The sequence below is a fragment of the Eubalaena glacialis genome, chromosome 12 (genome assembly GCF_028564815.1).
Source record: "Eubalaena glacialis isolate mEubGla1 chromosome 12, mEubGla1.1.hap2.+ XY, whole genome shotgun sequence".
NCBI classification, from domain to species: Eukaryota; Metazoa; Chordata; class Mammalia; order Artiodactyla; family Balaenidae; genus Eubalaena; species Eubalaena glacialis.
Genome location: NC_083727.1, coordinates 37,603,479 through 37,621,650, shown reverse-complemented (window position 1 = coordinate 37,621,650; position 18,172 = coordinate 37,603,479). Strand labels below are relative to the sequence as shown.

Here is an 18,172-nt window from a genome sequence, read left to right as displayed (position 1 = left end):
GATAATACTGGATAAACTAAGAATTAAGTTAGATGATGTTAAAAAAAGAAAAACACATCCTAAAGTTCTTGGTACAAAATAAGTGTCAGTAAGTACTCATTCTTCATCTTTCTACTTCTCATATTTCTTATTAATTGCTCATGCCCTCATGACACATTTGAATTCAGGGAGAGCAAGGGAAAGTAGCACTCTTATTCTGTTTTGGAATTTTTATTTTATTCCTGTTCTAAAATAATACAACTCTCCCATATGCCCATCCTTTCTTCTCTCCTTGTCTTGTTTATCCCTACTATTTCATTGCCTTCACCCTACTACAGATTCAAAGAGACAGATAAGTAAGGAAGATGAGGTCAGCAGGGTCTCAGGCTGTGGTTAGTGAGAAGGGAGTACTTGTTCTCACTCCTTTCTAAGCAAAAGAAATTGAGAGAGAGAGAGAGAGAGAGAGAGAGAGAGAGAGAGAGAAAGAAAGGGAGTTCATTGAAAATACTGTGTTTAATGCAGATGGTATATTGAATCGTTCTGCAATTTTCTTTCTTTGCTTAGCAATGTTTTTGAGATCTAGCATGTTGCTAAGTGTAGATGCAGTTCATCCTTTGTAATTGTTATGTAGATTGCCATGATGTGACTCTGCCACATTTTATTTACCCGTTTCTCATGTGATAGACAGTAAGACTTTTCTGTTTTTGCTGTTATAGGATACTATGCAGGAGCATCGTGTGTGTGTGTGTGTGTGTGTGTGTGTGTGAAAATTTACTGAGGGTTGATTCCTACAAGTTGAATTGCAGAATCGTAGGTTATTTATATTTTTGTTTTTAATAGATACTTCCAAATTTCCTTCCTGTACTATTTATTCAGTATTTTTCTTGAGGTTGTCTTAGGTCTAATATAGTTATCTACTTCAATTTCATCCTGAGTAGCGATTACTGTGAAACCATGGGTTTGATGTGCTAAGTATGTATTTTCTAATACATATTAAAAGGGATAGCTATCAAAACAAAATAAATTTGCCTGTGTTCAACCAAAAATAAAATTAAAAAAGAAAGGGAGAGACAGAGCACACTAGTTTCTTGGCATTGTTAAAAATAGATTTAAAGTCAAAGGCTTCTAGCTTTTAACCTATATGTAGCTTTGTCTCTGTTTAGTCATCTCTTAATGAATGTTATAATGCTGATCCAGAGATAGGGAAACTTTACCTGTAAAGTGACTGTAAATATTGTAGACTTTGTGGGCAACATTCTGCTTCATGGCCCCTCTTATTTTTTCTATAGCTCCTTGAAAATATAAAAACCATTCTTAGCTTGAAAGCTGTACAAGTGGCGGATGGTAGTTTGCTGGTTTATGTGTATTAGACATTCCTATTGTACAATGTTGAAGAATTGGATGAGTTAATGCATGTTGTGAATCATGCTATAGATAAGTGATATTATTATTAATGATAATAATTACCCCTTGTCATTTTGAGGGCAACACAAAGGTCTGAGGGAACTGGACATAGGTAAGGTTAAGTTTTGATGAAGGGAATGCTAAAGGAATGTTTTGAGTCTTGCCAGATGAATTTGGCATGCAACATTATTTTCCAGGTACTACCAGCATAAGATCCTACCACTTACACCATGAGCAAGGCAAGGTACACCAACACACACATTGTTCACTTCACAATATTTTTCCAAATCTAACCTTAGCGAAAATAATCTGGCTGCTTTGGAATTAGAGGAAAATGGCATAAAATCAACAGTCATAATCCTCCGTAGCCAGGAGGGTGATATACTTTGACTTCTTCATAATCTGATTTTAACGTAACTGTTCAGTAAACAATTGAAGTAAACTTGAATTTCCAAGTTCCTAGTTTTAACTTTTATTTGTCTTTCAAATGAATATTATATATTAAAAAGTGAATGATTATATACTCTGAGTCTTCACTGCTGCATTTTAGGGAACATAAAAAGTAGGAATTATATCTAGACTTTAAAATACTTTATTAATCATAACATTTTCTAGCGGGAAAAAAAGAAGGTCTTTTCCCTGACTTAAGTCTTGTTTGATTCAAGTTCGTTGACAGTTGTTTATCACTAGTAACATTTAAAATTACCCTAATTTTATTACTTCATAGTCCCTATGAATTTAAAAGAATTCTTAAAATAATAGCATAAATAGTCTCTAGAGCCCAGGGTCTGAGAGGTTTTGCAGATTCGTGACTCACTGGGACAATTAGAGGTCAATAGATCACGTCTCCATCTGCCTGCAGAATTTCATCCACTGACGCCATTTTGAGAAGTGCTGGCTTGACGCCATTTTGCGAGGTGCTGGCTCGATGCTGGATAGTCTCTTAGGTGTGGGAACACCTGTCCCATAAAGCATTGTTGAGTTGTAATTTCACAATATCTCTTAGTCATGCTTAAATCTGGAAGCAAGTAATTAAGTAACAAATGTCATGCATCACAGAACAAGCTGGATAATCATGTTAAACATACTGACGAATTCTCTAACTTGACTATTTGATGTAAAGAAGGAAGCACTGAGTCAGCTGGTGAGGCATAGGCATAGTAAGACTGTTACATGAAGTTAAAGGAAAGGAGGAAAAAAGCACTAGAACTCTCCGCCACAACCCACAGAAAGAATCGTATCAATAGAATCTGATAATAGAATAACAGCATACAAATCGGAAGCACAATCTTAAAAATGTATTTATGAGTCACAACCTACTCACATTTCTCATAAGAATTACTGATTTCAATGACTAACATTAGAACTTTTAAAATGACATTGAAAATAAAACAAACTTTTTTTTTTTAACGTAAAATGAAAAAATAACTAAACTGGGTTACCACACATTCCCATCTTTGAAAGGCATTAAAATTGACTTGTATGAAATCAGGTTTACCTAAGAGGAAAAAAAACCCTTTGGAGCCATATTCAGTTCCTTTTTGTCATCCTTTTCACCACGTTACATCTATTACCATATCCCACAGATTCTGCCTCTAATGGTGACTACCATTAGAGGTAGTTTCATTTAATGAAACTAACATTTAACATTCATTTAATGAATGTTTGTTGTGCCAGGTACAGTTCTATCCCCTGGGGCAGAATAGGAGACAAACAGAAAATATCCCTGTTCTCACGGAGCTTAAATTCTAAGGAGGGAGAGACAATTAACAAATGAAGAAATAAGTACTACCTCACTTGGTGATCACATTAAGGAAAAACAAATAAAAGGTTGGAGACGACTGGGGATGAGGTATATGAAGGTGACTGTATTTTACCAAAGTCCATTATTGAAGGCCTCTATTGGAAGAGGAACATTTTGAGCAGAGACCAGAAGGAAGTGAGAGGGGGTCGTGCCTAGAGTGCAAGAGCACTCCTGGCGGAGGGAATATGGATCAAGGCTCTGGGCTAGGAACATGACTGGGACGTTTGAGGAAAAGCAAAGGGCCAGTGAGAGTCTGTGTGATGAATGAGGGGGCGATGAGGGTCAGGGGTAGGAAAAGGTGAAACCACATGAAAGGGCTTAAGGAAGACTTCGGATTTTACTCTGGGATGCAGGAAGCCTTTGGTGGCCCTTCCCACTTCAGACCCCGTCGGGACCCAACATGGCAACATAACAATAAGCTACTACCTCATGTCTTGCCCCCTGGGTCTCCTTCCTCTATTGCATATTTACTTTGCTACAGTATCTATTTTTTTTTAAACCCAGAACTTAAACTATTAAATATATCCCACTGTCTAAAGCAAAATAAAATGCTTGGTCCAATCATTGTCAGGGAAATCGAATCTATACCATCAGAATCCCTGAAGAAAACAGACTGTACAAATAAACTGGGAAACATAGTAGAGCTTAGTCCTGGGACCAATTACAAAGGTGTGGATAGGGTTTAGGACTTGCGTAAGAGATAGCACAGTACCTCGGTATTAGCAACTGCGGGGAGCCTTATCTCCTGTTATAAGTTGAATTGTGTCCCTCAAACAGATACGTGAAGTACTAACCCCCTGTACTTCAGAATGTCATCTTAACAGAGGCAAAGATTTGAGTGATGCTTCTACAGGCCAAGGAATGCCAAAGATTGCTAGCAAACACAAAAAGCTAGAAGAGGGGAAGAAGGATTCTCCCTTACAGATTTCAGAGGGAGCATGGCCCTGCTGACAGCTTTATTTCAGACTTCTAGTCTCCAGAACTATGAGACAATAAATTATTGTTATTTTAAGCCTTCCTGTTTTCAGTATTTTGTTATAGCAGCCCTGGGAAACTAACACACCTCCTCTTGATCTGAAGGGAGAAATTCTTAGAACCCAGACATGATAGCACCTATGGCCTTTGATAGAGGGGCACAGACAGCATGCAGCATGCAGGGAACTGGCAGATCAAGAGCTAGAAAAATAAACACACCAACTCTCTGATCACCTGCCAGTGCCTTCCCTTGGCTGACCTGCTTTGGAAGGCAGAGGGTGATTGAGGCCATTGATGTGTGCCCCTATGCATCAGCCTCCAGAGGCAGAGAGGGTAGACAAAAGCAGAGGGTGGATCTAAAAGGACAAATAGAACTATCCAGTACAAAGTCCCTAAATAATTTTGTGTCAGCTTGTCTTTCTTGCCTCCCCTCCTGTCCTTTCTCCATGCATCACATATGATCAGACACCCAGGACCACAAGCTGCCACCCAAGGCACCATATGTGATCTGCCATCATGTTTGCTCATCTAGTCCTCCTACTGAAATGTTTACTATCCTCACCAACTTCTCCATCTGTAAGAATCTAATTTATCTTCCAGGCTCTTCATAAAACTTTTTATGATCCACCAAGGCAGAAATCCCCCCTGCATTGCAACTCCCATAATCTTGAATTTACGGTTCTATACCATCCACTAAAATCTGCCTGATATTATAGTTAGGCATCAGTCTTCTCCATTTAATTGCAAGATTCTTCAAGGCATGGACTGAGTTACATTCACCATTTATACACCTTATACATTTCACAACAATGTACACAAAATAGGGATTGATGTCTATTGGTTAAATTGAAAATAATTTTAGTATTGAAATGAACCTTAGAGTCATCCAGTTCAATCTGCCTGTTTTACAGAAGTAAAAACTGAGGCCCGGAAATAGACAATGGCAAAATACGACTATGATACAGATATTAAATTACCCAGTCTTGTGCTTTTTCTATTATATAATTATGGAATAAAGCATTATTCTCATAAAGCTTATAATAACAACTCCAAAGTCTTATAAATATAAGAAAAAATAAAATGTAAATGAGTTAGGAACTTGTGAATAAAAAGCTTTTTAAGATACTTACATGCTGAGAAATTTTTTAAAAGTATTTGAGAAAGTATTTTGTGCTTTATTGATTCCACAGTGTTTGAGAAACAGCTTGTGGTATTTAACATCCTCCAAAGGCAGCTGGGTTGTCCCATTCCAACTTGGTAGCAAGTGTGTTAAGGGATAAATAGATAAAATTATTTGCCGTAATTTAAAAATAAATGTAACTGAATGGCTTAAACTGTCAGCTTAGAACATTTCAGAATCATTTAATATTTTCCTAGATTTTGTCAAGAGAAATGTCATAATGAATTTCAAGCACCTCATAAATTAAAAGGGTCACTTACTTATCTATATTTTCTGAGACAATCAACTTTCTTGTGTGCCAAGAACAAGGTCATGAATTTTCTCTTATTCTGTTTTTATATTAAACTTGTCTTGTTCTTGCCTTAGTGGATACTGTACCTTCTCAATGACATCTTTCTGCTTGGGGAAATGGAAACTCATAAAAGTTAGTCGATTTCTGTTTTTGCAGTGGTGTATTTCAGGAAGTTCCCATGACCACCCTCAGATTGAATAATTCTCTAGAAGGACTTTCAGAACTCAGCAAAAATGTCTACTCACAGTTATGGTTTATTACAATGAAAGGACATGGATTCAAATCAGCAACAGGCAAAGGTACACAGGGCAGGGTCCAGGAGAGGCTGGGCATGGAGCCACCAGTTGTCTCCTTCCAGTGGAGCTGTATGGACAGTGCTTATTTCTCCCAGCAATGATGTGTGACAACATGCGTGGAATTTTGCCAACCACAGAAGCTCATCAAACCTTGGTATCCAGGCTTTTTATGGGAAGTCAGTGATGTAGATGTGGCAGACCACGCAAGTGGCTCAGCTTAGTTCCCAGCCCCTCCAGAGGTCAAGCTGATACCACATGACCCAAGGACACCCTCCGCCACCCCATACATGACATTGTTAGCAGAGACTCTGTGGCATGGTTTATGTGAGGTCTAAGGTCCTCACATAAACAGAGAGACTCATTCCTGTAATCAGGGCCTATACCTACCTTCCAGGAGCTGGCAGCAAAGACCAAAACTTTTCTTAGGCAAGGTTAATCCTTTACGACATAGGTGTCTCATACATTTAAAATATAAATCTCTAAGAGGTTAGCATCTTGATCCTGTCGTTTCTGCTCTATACCTGTGGTTTCCAACCTGAGGTTCCAAACTTTCTCAGATTGTGGCACCCTCATGTCTCAGTTATTTTTCATGGTGCCCTTTAATTTAGGCAAAAAGAAATTCCTAATAGTAATTAGGTCCAAACAACTCAACAGCAGTAGTTTACATGGTGTCCAACAGGTAATGCTGTGATTCCCTGAAGAATTCTAAATATCCTAAGAGTTTTAATAAACTAGAAACTAGGAGTTTACTGCTGTGCCTCAAGGCCCCTTGGCACACAATTTGAGAACCATAGTTCTATATAACGATTAAGTCACTACAGAAGATCATTTTTTCGTGGTTTCTTTCCTTTAAAAATGTTTTGTTGAGAACTAAATACGTGCAGAATGCTAGGAACTGGGATTCCACATATAGCTAAGATATGCTCTGGCTCTGGACAGCTTAAAGTGTTTCATAGATGTTATGAAGTTAAAAATGAAGGAAAATTTGGGGAACAAATTAGTAAATTGAATTTTCCAAAGTTTGACACAGGATCTAATAGACTTTCAGGAAATGGTTGTTGGACTGAATTGTAACACAAATGGGAGGACTTGCTTACCTTAACTATCACGAGTGTACATGCAAACAACATCTATTAACACCAAATCTATTTCCCTGTTCATTAGGATGAAACTGTTTCACTCTTTTAAAAAAAAATCTTGTTTTTCTCTCTTGTCCATTATAAAAGCAACATAATATTTTAGAAATTTTAGGAAATGAAAAAAAAATCATAACCACATCACCCTTATACAATAATTCCTATTACTTTTGTCCTTATTTTATCATATACATCCCAACACAGGTGTAATCATATGTATTCGATTTTTCTTGTCTTTTTTCATTTAACATAGTTTTGTAAGCACTTCGCCATTGTTCTAAATAAATCTTCTCTAAGTTACCTTTTACTTCTTCCCTAATTTGGAAGAGATTTGCTTTTCCTTTTGCTAAGAAAATCTCTACTCTTTTCAGAATTAAAGTGTCATTTTGTAAAAGTGCATCTTCAGTTCTGTTACATTGATGCTTGATTACCCTTTTGTTTGGACAAAATGATTTCCTTTACTGTGAATTACCCAGCAAGGAGGTACTGGGTACTGAGAGTTGTACAAGAAGAGATTTATCTTGCTCTTGCTTACCGAACCAACGAGGCATTCCAGTCTCAGGGCCAAGAAGGAGCCGGGCTGTAAATTTTTCTGACTCCTGCTATAAACAAAGCCTGTCAGGAAGAGGCTGTGACTTGACACCCCTTTCAGAAAGGGAAGCTGGGAAACAGAGAGAATAGAATGCATCTCTCTCTTTATGTCACTCTGTACCTTGGGAAGAGGAGACCAGGGATTTCTAGATGCAGACCCAGGGTTGACATCTTTCTGGTAAACCAAAGCCACCATAGTAGAAACTCTGAGTTGCCGTTAAACTCCAAGGTGACTTTTTCTGTGAGGAGGGAACGGGCTTTTCTCAGGTCAAGAAGAGTCGATCTTGCACTATTAAGTGGATCTCTTCTTGTCTTAATTCAAAGAGTTTCCACAGTGAGGGCTGAAAGATGGGGTTTCCTTGGCACCGTATTCATTTGGGAATGAGTCTGGGGCACTCAAATAAGTGCACCTGTATTTAGGTGCACCTGTATTTAGAAATGAGGAATTGGTATCATAGACTTAGAAGTATTACCTATGACTGAGGTTACCTCCGAGTATTTTTAGAGCATTACTGTCACTAGAAGAGGTAATGAGGAAATTTTTTAAAAAGATGAGGAAGGAAAGCTGTTAGAACCATAACCTCAGGAATAGAGAACCATAACATGTGATGCTAAATTATATATATCCAAAGGGAATCGACAGTTAATATTTGATTTTTCCCTTTTTATCTAAAAGAATGTGCTCATTAATTTAAAAGTAAGATGTTATTTACAGCATTTTTAATTTTTAAAAATCTCCTTAGAATGATTAGGGATGTAGACTCTCTCATACCCTCACTGTTAATGGGGTTATAAATTGGTGCTAAATTTCTCTGATATGTGTGCCAAAACCTCAAAATTACATCTACTCTTTTGAGCAGCTATTTAATTTTTAGGACTTTACGCTATGGTATATTAGGAATGTACACAAAGGTTATAATACATATTCATATATATTAAATGTTATATTGTATGTTTTCTTAAAATCATAAATAATCTACTTTTTTAAAATAAAATGGAATTAGTTAAATAAATTGTGATGCATCTATATAGTAAAATTCTATATTGTCACAAATCATGATGATATACAGATGTCTTAATAGTGTGAAAATGGTCAGGATATATTACTAATTTTAAAAATGTAGGAAAAGGAGCATATATCATTTGACATTTTTTTATACACACAGATGTGAACGCTAGAGTGAAGTTTATCACTATGTTAAAGTAGTTTAAGTGGTTATTTTGGGTAGCGGATAATAAGGTTCTTCCCTTCCTTTCTTCCTTCCCTCCTTCCCTCTTTCCCTCTCTCCTTCTCTCCTTCCTTTTTTTTCCCCCTTCCTCCCTTCCATTTGTCTTCATTTTCCTTCCTCATCTTCCTTTTTATTCTTGGTTTCCTCTGTTTTCCAAGCATTTGGGCTTTAATTTTATAATTTGAAGGAATGTACTGTTTCATTTTATTTTTAACTTTATCTCATTTGGATTTTCCTTAGGAAATTTGGGTGGAAAAATAAAGCGAAACAATTGTGTTGTACTAATGCCCCTTTTCCTTAATGAGTCCAGGTTCTCTCCCTCCATGGGTGAAGAGGAGAGACAATAGGAGAGTGAGGACCAACATTCCACTGTGTCTTTCAGAAGCAGACCTAGAAATTCATTCCACTGTGTTCATTCCTCTTCAGGAAATGATTTAAAAAAAAAAAAAAATATATATATATATATATATATATATATATATATATACACACATATATATTTGATAGTTGAAGGACTGATAGAAAAACAAGTCAGGTATTTGCTGTATAATTATTTCATGGTATTTAAACATTATGTATTTTTTCTCCACAACAGTTATGAAGAAATCCGCTTTACCTTTAGTATGTAAAATTAAAATGATTCACAGCTTTTCTGATTTTTCATAACACTTTTTAATAAATTAATAAATCCAGGGTCTTTAATTATTGAACTAAAGTCTGAATAAAAATTTTCCAGGGAAGCAAAAACAAGTCATGCTTAAAAGCCAGGATAGGAAAGTTGGTAATAGAAAAAATAACGTTCAGTAATGACCAAAAGTAATTGACTGTGTCAATTCTCAAACTTGACATTGTCTCCCAATATTCAAGTCTTGGTTTTAGGGAATGTGCACAGCCCATTGCAGATTACAAAACATTGAAAGTTGAAACTGGTAGTGACAGAATATTGGTGATAGAGTTTATACTGTACTAACAACTGTATACAGCCTGACATGGAGCAGTTGGTCTGAGTTTTGAGAATATTAAGCTTGTGTTAGATAAGTGAAATTTTTGCTACAGTAACTATATTTTCAATCAATTTTTTTTTAATGAATCCTATCAGTACAACTATCATAGGTGCTTCATGTGTTTCATTTTAGGGGAAATTGATAGTAGGATCACCATATTAACTTTGCATTTTAACTCCATGTTACTGGTGTCCTATGGGTCCCAGATTGAACACCAGGGGTGCTGGGCCCAGGATTGAGGCAAGTCTGAGTCTGTCTGGAGGCTGGAGATATGGCATGCCATGGTTCTATTTTCACAAACACCAGACGAATCCCATGGGGAGGAAGTCATGGTAAGGAGAAGGGCTGCAGAGCTACAGGGCAGCCTTCAAAAGTCCCACCGGTGACTTGATTCAGTGTCAAGGAAAGCCACTTTCAGTGAACCAAATCTGAGGGATAAAGAACAAAATGGTGGGCACTGCAAGAACAAGTTCTTGGAACACCTATGACAAATATGTGTGGAGGAGGGAGTCCCAAAACTATGGGAAGACCTTGAGGGGTTTGATTCCTAGAGACACTGTGGAGATATACTTTTTTGTATCCATTATTGTTACTCTGGTCTTACTCTCAGACTGTTGTCACCCAGAAAACACGGATTACTTTTATATCCCTTTAGAAAGAATAGAAAAGTAGTTATCAGATGGCATACAAAAAAAGACACAAACATGTAGGCTTCTTGTCCCTGCCTTTAAAACAATGAACACTAGGATCATTTGGAAGAAAAATAGCAGTTACTAGGAAATCAATTAGCCAAGATGAAAAAAAAAAATCCCTAAATAGCATTTAATCTTCCAAATAAGAATTCTTCATTCTTGGGTCAGACTGATAAATAAGGTGGGCATTTAGACTGATTGATTAGATTCATCCATTTGTGGTGCCACTGAACATCAGACATACATGATGGACATGTTCTTTGGTGTTACCCTCCTTTCTTAGTACTGCATAGCTAGTCACCTTTCTAGCATTTGTTATCTGATTTGGAAAATATTTTAGAACAACCCAATAACAACTTCAAGATAAAAAAATTCTACACACTTCACAGCTCCTTCCTATTACATGAATGTGTAAATTGAATTCCCTCTCAAGACGAAAAAAACAAAGGTTGGCTTCCCAAAAATGTTTTCATTGGCTTTAGGGAACTAACATGCACCAGTCTGGGTGACTAATACTTCCTGGAAAATAAAGATAGATCAACACATAATTAAGTTCTGGCTCAACTATAATTGTTGTCTTGGAAACAGTTTTGGGGATAAATATGGTTGTGCTAATGAAACTTTTCATGATTTCCACCAACGATCCGGTTTATTAATTAGGCCAGACCATCTTACTACCTTAATGCTACCCATTTTGGAATATTCAAAGGGTTAAAAAAAAAAAAAGTTCCTAAGAGGACACTGAAAAGGAGGAAAGGGGGATAAATCTTAAATTCGTTATTTACCAGCTCTCATAAGGATTCTAGTTAAAGGCGTAGGTTAAACGTGCTTTTTGGCACTTTTGTGGGTTTCAAACATCCTTCCTACCTCATTAAGCAGAGAGCAGAGAGTTGTACACACAGCATTTAGAACTAATAATTCCTAGCGTTAATTCTCTGAACTCCCTCTTTGGAGGATTTAAAATCGAACGAACGCAAGAGAAACAAGCGAAACCAAAATCCTAACTAGCCAGGGTTTTCTAGCTCTAGCTTTCAGTAAAGAGGAGTTTTGTAGGAAGTTCTGCTCAAAGCGTAGCCCGAAGGGCAGCCTGCCGGCTCTGGAGGGTTTGGTGGAGGCCGAGCGTGAACCCTGGGGGCGAGAGCGCATCCTGGTCTGAGATCACACCCACTCGGGGTGTGCGTGAGTGAGTGCGCGGTGTCCGCGCGCGTGTGTACGTGTGGGGAGGTGTGTGCCAAAGGGGTGGGGTGAGGGGCGGTGAGGAGGGCGCTAGGTGAAGCACGAGGAGCGGGAGCGGGAGGTGGCGCGCTCCGGCCTCTCCCCCAGGGGCCGCGGCGGCTAACTCGCGCTCCGGCTGCCCCTCCTGGTGCGCGCCGCGGCGGCGCCACAGGCCCCTCGACCCTTTGACCACCGCCCTCCGGCCGCCCGGCCCCCAGCGGGGACCGGCGATGGCGCGGGACTGACGGCCTCCTCCCTCCGGACCCTTCTGTCCCTCCAGGGGCTCCCGGGGGCCGCGGCGCCGCCCCGACCTGCATGTGGGGCGGGCGCGCCGGCGGCCCGAGCGAGCGGCCCTCGGCGCCCCCGAGGCGGTGCCCGGCCGCGCGGGAGGATCAGGAGGAGGAGGAGGAGGAGCAGCGGGCCGGGCCGGGCTCCCCGCGCGCCGCCGCCCGGGAGCACGGGCTCCCCCGAGGGAGCTCGGGGCGTCCCAGCCCCGGAGGAGGGACCCGGAAGCAGAAGCGGAGCCGCGAGTCGAGCCGAGCCGCTGCCCCCGCTGCCCGCCGGCGCCGGGTGGGGGTCCCGGCGGCTGGATGGGCGGCGGCGGCTTCGGCCGCGGGCGGCGATGGGCGAGGAGCAGAGCACGGTGAGCGGCAGCGGCGGGCCCCTGGAGGCGCGGACCCCCCCTGGCGGCGCCACGGGCCACCCCGAGCCCCCGAGGCCGCCGGGGGACAGCACCGGGGCGCCCGGGCCGCGCGCCTCCTCCGCCGAGCCGAGCAGCGGCAGCTGCGGAAGCGACTCGGGCTGCGCGGACACGAGCGTCCCGGAGCCCGCGAGGAGCCGGGGGGCCCCGAGCTGGAAGAAGAACCAGGCACCGGCGCAGCCCGCAGGACTGGCCTACACCGGGCCCCTCAACCCCCAGGCTTTGCAACAGCAGCTGGCAAAGGAGGAGGAGGAAGCGGGGGACCGAAAGGAGAGAGGGGATGAACAGCAGGAGGCGCCCCCCGGCGAGCAGCCGGAGCCCCGGACCTGCGTCGGGGCCCCAGACGGACTGGTCCTGGACGTGCTGGGCCAGCGGCGCCCGCCCCCCGCCAAGAGACAAGTCTTCTGCTCCGTGTTCTGCGTGGAGAACGACCTGCCCGAGGCCCCCTCGGCGGAGCGGCTCTCGCTGCCCGCGTCGCCACCCCGGGCTCCGCCGGTGACCAACCCTCCCAGCACCCCCTCCTCCTTCCCCAGCCCCCGGCTGTCGCTCCCAGCGGACCCCCTGTCCCCCGACGGCGGCAGCATCGAGCTGGAGTTCTACCTGGCGCCCGAGCCGTTCTCCGTGCCCAGCCTGCTGGGAGCTCCTCCCTACTCTGGCCTGGGTGGGGTCGGGGATCCCTATGCGCCCCTCATGGTGCTGATGTGCCGGGTGTGCCTGGAAGACAAGCCCATCAAGCCCTTGCCCTGCTGCAAGAAGGCCGTGTGCGAGGAGTGCCTCAAAGTCTACCTGAGCTCCCAGGTAACCTCAGCCCCTCTGTCCCTCCCCTGTCCTCCATTCAGCATTCCAAATCACTGGCCAGGAAGTCCAGCTCGCCAGCTCCCTGCTCACAGGAAGAGGTGATGAACACCCTTATGGAGGACCTCTATCAGTTCTTACATCTCGGTTGTTGGTTTAAGTGTGTTTGTCTTCGCTGGTTAACTTGACTGGAATTTAACTCTGCTTGAGCTTCGAGCTTTGATTGGCAATCATAGAAGGAACAGGGTACAAGTGAATTGCCTTCTGCTATTTCTTTTATTAGATTGCAAGCAAGGAGCTTGCTCAAAGAGGAGGGCAATGAGAGTGCCTCAGAGGCCTGGTATCCCAGAAACTAACAAATAATGGGTATAAAATAAATATGTATTGAGTTGGTGGAGAGAAGAGTTGCAATGAATGATACCGAATTTGAAATTTTGCTCCATTTAGATAATCCAGAAAAAGTGTTATTAATTTATTTATTCCTTGGCCCTGGTCCGCTTTTCAGTTTCTTTCTCCTCAGTAAAGTTGAAGTACTTTTTCTCACTGAAGTTTTATGCCAGCAGAGTACTTTATTTCTCTGAGAGGGAACAAAACAGAAAGAGCAAAACAAAGCAAAGCAAGGCTAAGAGGCTTAACAAAACAAGTGCTGGTGAAACTTTCCTCCTCAGCTCCTTATTTGAAAACTTGTTTTTTTTCTTGGAAAGTTTAAGAGTGCAGTAGACCGGCTTTCCTTCCCTGGTGGTGAATGCGTCCTTCCAGCAGTTTTCAGTCTGTTATGTTTCTGCCAGTGTTTTGCACAATCCGGAATGCCCTTTGATCCCATGTCTGATTGTCCTACGCCTATTCATCTTTCAAAACTCTGGCTGTTCAGGTGCCAACTTTTCCGTGAAGCCTTACCTCACCCTCCAGGCCACTGCTTGTATACTTTCAAAATACTTCTGCATGTCTTGCATGCACTGAAGTTGTTCTATATGTGTCTGTTTGTCTGGCTAGACTGTATGGACAGGGTTTTACAGCCCCTGTGTCTGGTAGTTTCATGTTGGTATCCTTTCCCGTGATAGTGTTTAATAACATTGGCTGAAGCGAACTGAAGAGGATTTCACACGGTGCAGTTCCTCTGTGTATTGTGGCTAATCCATGCTTGTGTCTAGACTGAAAGTGTGTAACGTGCCCAACGGCAAACGCAAAGGGGAATTTAGACAGAATGGAATGGCTACACAAACAGTGACTTGGCCAAGATGGCTGAGATTATCCAAACGCCTGTGAGAGGCTATGATGTCTCTTTCATGCTTTATCGGCAGACAGATACTTGAAAAAGGAGGAAAGCCTGCTTCTCATTGTGTCGGTTTCTATGACATCACTGTCAAACAGCCCAACAGATATCGGTGCCATCCATGTGCAAAGCCCTGTGGTGGGATTCAGACATTCCCAAGGTATGGGCCCTGCTCCAAGGAAGTCCCCTTGTGTGTATACAAGATGTGTACACAAGAACAAGGTAGCATATAATAAGATGTAAGCAGAGTAACAATATCATGTAGCACTTACTCTTAAGGGCTGGGAGTTCAAGAGAGGTGGTCATTATAGGTTGGGGTACTCTGCAGTTTGATTCCCTTAAGGTGGGTCCTTTCCCCAAAGCAAAATTTTTTTTGCCTCCATAAGTTAGTTTTAGGAAGTCAGTGTTTTGATCTCCAGTGGAGAAAGAGAAGGAATGGGTGTGGGGAGTGGGAGGGTGGCAAGGTGAGTGAAGAATCATTGCCGTGCACAACTGCGAAAAGCTCCTCTGAAGTAACATAGTATCTGAAGGTTATCGGCAGTATTTAGGATTGTATGTATGTTCCTGACCTTCTTCTAAAGTATTTGACAGAACTTTTAATAAAGAAAAAATATACTTTATTTGAAATAATAAACAACAACAAAAAGATGAATCATGCAGGCCAGGCATGCTTCCACTTCAGGGCTTTGTGTGTGTTGTTCCTTGTGCCTGGACTATCCCCCTGGAGTCCCCCCCACCCCCCATTCCCTTGCTTACTCCTTCCCCTTCTCCCTTTCAGGTCTGTATGCAGATGTCGCCTGTGTGACCTTCACTGACCACCTTTTTGGTGGTCACCCAAAGTTGAGCCTCACCCAACACTCTAGATCTCCTTTCCAGCTATTTATTTTCTCCATAGTGATAAAAATACTCTGTCTTGTACTTATGCAGTTATTTCCATGAAGACAGGAGTTTTCACATGATTTGTTCCCTACTGTGGCTTTGGCACCTAGAACGTTGTCTGACACATAACAGATGCTCAACTAATTAGTTATTGAGTTTATGAAGAGCTGAGCGACAAAGAGATGATGAAACTGCCCCCAGAAACCACGGCTAGAAGGAGGTGATCTGCTTGAGCACTGAATTCTACTCTGAGATTCTTGATGTTTAAGACAAAAGACAAAGACTTAAAGTAGACAAAAATAATAGGTTTGCTAAGTTTGTTATTAAACTTAGAATTAAAGAGTTTTAAAACAAACTTTTAGCTTATACAACAATGGCATTTCTTTCACTTGCATAAAACTAGGCCTGTGGTTATAATTCTGATCTGTGTTAATGATAAGGTCCCTTCTACTTAAAGAGGCTGTGTTTCCACATCACTTAACCTCTCTGTGTCTTAATTTCCTCATCAATGAAATGGGATTGCAGACCATGATCTGTAATGACACACCAATTCTAAAGCAAAACAATATCAAACTGCAGAGTTGTTTTGTTGCATTACTGAACCAGGTCAAAGGGCATGGAGAGTGCCCTCTTTCTCATTTTATAAGGCTTCTTGGTTTTGACAGAAGTAAATCTGTCAAGCTTGAACGTGCAAGACTCTTTAAGACCTTTTAAAGTAAAATGATATATTTGAAATAAAAAGTTATTAGTGACTTTTTTCATCATCTTTTGGATCTGTGCCAAATAGTGTATTATTTAACATCATTTAAGAAAACAAAGCAGAGTCCCTATTAAGCATTTTATGCAAACATTAAAAATGCATACTAAATGTGAGTTGGAATATTGCCTGGTTAAATTAATATTCTTCTAAAAGGAGATGCTGAGTTCTTTGAAAGAAGGTACAAAGTTGGAAGACAGGAATGCAGGTTTTTAGATGATAAATCTTATTTCCATTAGTGCCGTGGACTGAATACGTGGCAAAGGCTGATAGATAGGTGTCTTCATTATTTCAGTGCAGACATAGGGTGGTGACTTAAATACCTCCATACTGTGGTTTAAAAATAATAGTTTTAGTTTTTCAAAACATAATTCTTCTTCAGTTATCACTGTGACTGGGGCTGTTGGAGAATCCTTCTTAGTGGAATGACTTTACTGGCCGATAGGTACCATCCAGTTTCCAGTTGCCATGGTGAAGGATTGAACTGATACATTATAATCTTTGGCACTTACATAGGGGAGTTACTTAAAGGCTCTAGAGTACCATGATGGAGATAGTGGGAGTTTAACTGGTTTGTGTTGCCTGGGTACATAAATCTTTGGTACATAAATTTTAGAAGTACGTTTCCTAGTAACCTAAGTGTGCATGTATGACCATGGCTTAGAGCACACAATCCCAGGGATGTCTGCAGTCTCCTGCAGGTCGCTGGGCCATTCTGAGTACTGACCTCAGCTGGTTTGGCCTTTACCACATTTTCTAGGAGAAAAGATTGTTGCTTTCCTTGTTTCATAGAATGATATTGCACTCATTTCAAAAATCCTCCACAGGTATCTTTCTTTTATGATTTTGGTTTGAGACAGTAAAATATGTTATGATGTGAAATATTAATATTTAGTACTTTACATAAAGAAAGAAGAGAATTGGGCATGCTAAGGGCTTTCTAAAGGTAACAGCTGTTGCAGCTTTCATCACTCTGCTTCAAAGTGCTCGCGATTGGCAAATGCATATGACTTGGAATGTATACACCTGTCAAATGAGTATTAATAGAGACAAGCAACACATTTCTTCTGCAGTTTGTGAACAAAACAGCTGCTAGATGGTAATGTCCTAGAATGACTGTCTACCATAGTCACCCTCGAATCAGTGACCTAGGGATGAAAGCTTCTGTATCCTATTATTAAACTCTGAGTCATCCAGACTTTTATGGGTAAAAGTGTAACCTACTTTTTCTCTTTAAACCTTAAAACAACCTGGATATTTTTAGAATCTGTCCTGTTCAATATGGAGTTTGCATGCAGCCGTCTTCACACAGGTAATTTACAGATCCTATCATGCCAGGTGTGATTTTGGTAGTCTTAAAAATGTGAAGAATAAAAGAGACTGAACTCTGTTAAATCACTCTGAGAATTTGAAAAGTGAGAATTCAGGCATATGTAAGCTTATTTTTTTGTGTACAGAATGAGTGTGTGTGTGTGTGTGTGTGTGTACTGGGGGGCTGTGGTAACATTTGCTTTTATACCTTCCTGACTCATGCACTTACTTATTTTCCTCTTCTGACTCTTTACTGATATCTCTTTTAATAATTTCTTCATTTCTCTTTAATAATTTCTTTTTTCTCTTACTTTTCAAAATTTGATCTTAAGTAGTACTTGATTTCTGCGGAGAAATCAATCCCCTATCAAGGGTTCATCTCTGGGCCAGCAGGACCTGGTCCAGGCACTGCCTGGGTGTCTTCCTTCCCGTCGCTTCCAGCATCTGGAGATGACGACACCACGTGGAGAAACCCTGCATTGTGCTCCACTGCCTACAAGATCTCAAATAACATGACTAGTACTACTTACCTCAGGCGTCAACTGAAACCTTTACAGTAGTGATTTTTTTTTTTTCTCCTAGAGTAGATAGAGCTCAGCTTTTACACTTGAAGGCTCTTCCTTACTCCTCATGTGAGAGACGGCAAAAGGAGAACGTTAG

The 18,172-nt window shown here is 41.3% G+C and overlaps 1 protein-coding gene across 3 annotated transcripts in view; it reads left to right on the top strand.

Annotated features, from left to right (window-relative positions):
• The first annotated feature begins 12,376 nt into the window (after window positions 1–12,376).
• RNF217 (ring finger protein 217) overlaps window positions 12,377–18,172 on the top strand; it is a 146,351-nt gene continuing 140,555 nt past the window's right edge. For all 3 annotated transcript variants that reach the window (XM_061207289.1, XM_061207288.1, XM_061207287.1), the window contains exon 1: window positions 12,377–13,295. In XM_061207289.1, the coding sequence (XP_061063272.1) occupies window positions 12,420–13,295 (876 nt within the window). In that variant the 5' untranslated portion in view covers window positions 12,377–12,419. The remainder of the gene's footprint in view (window positions 13,296–18,172) is intronic.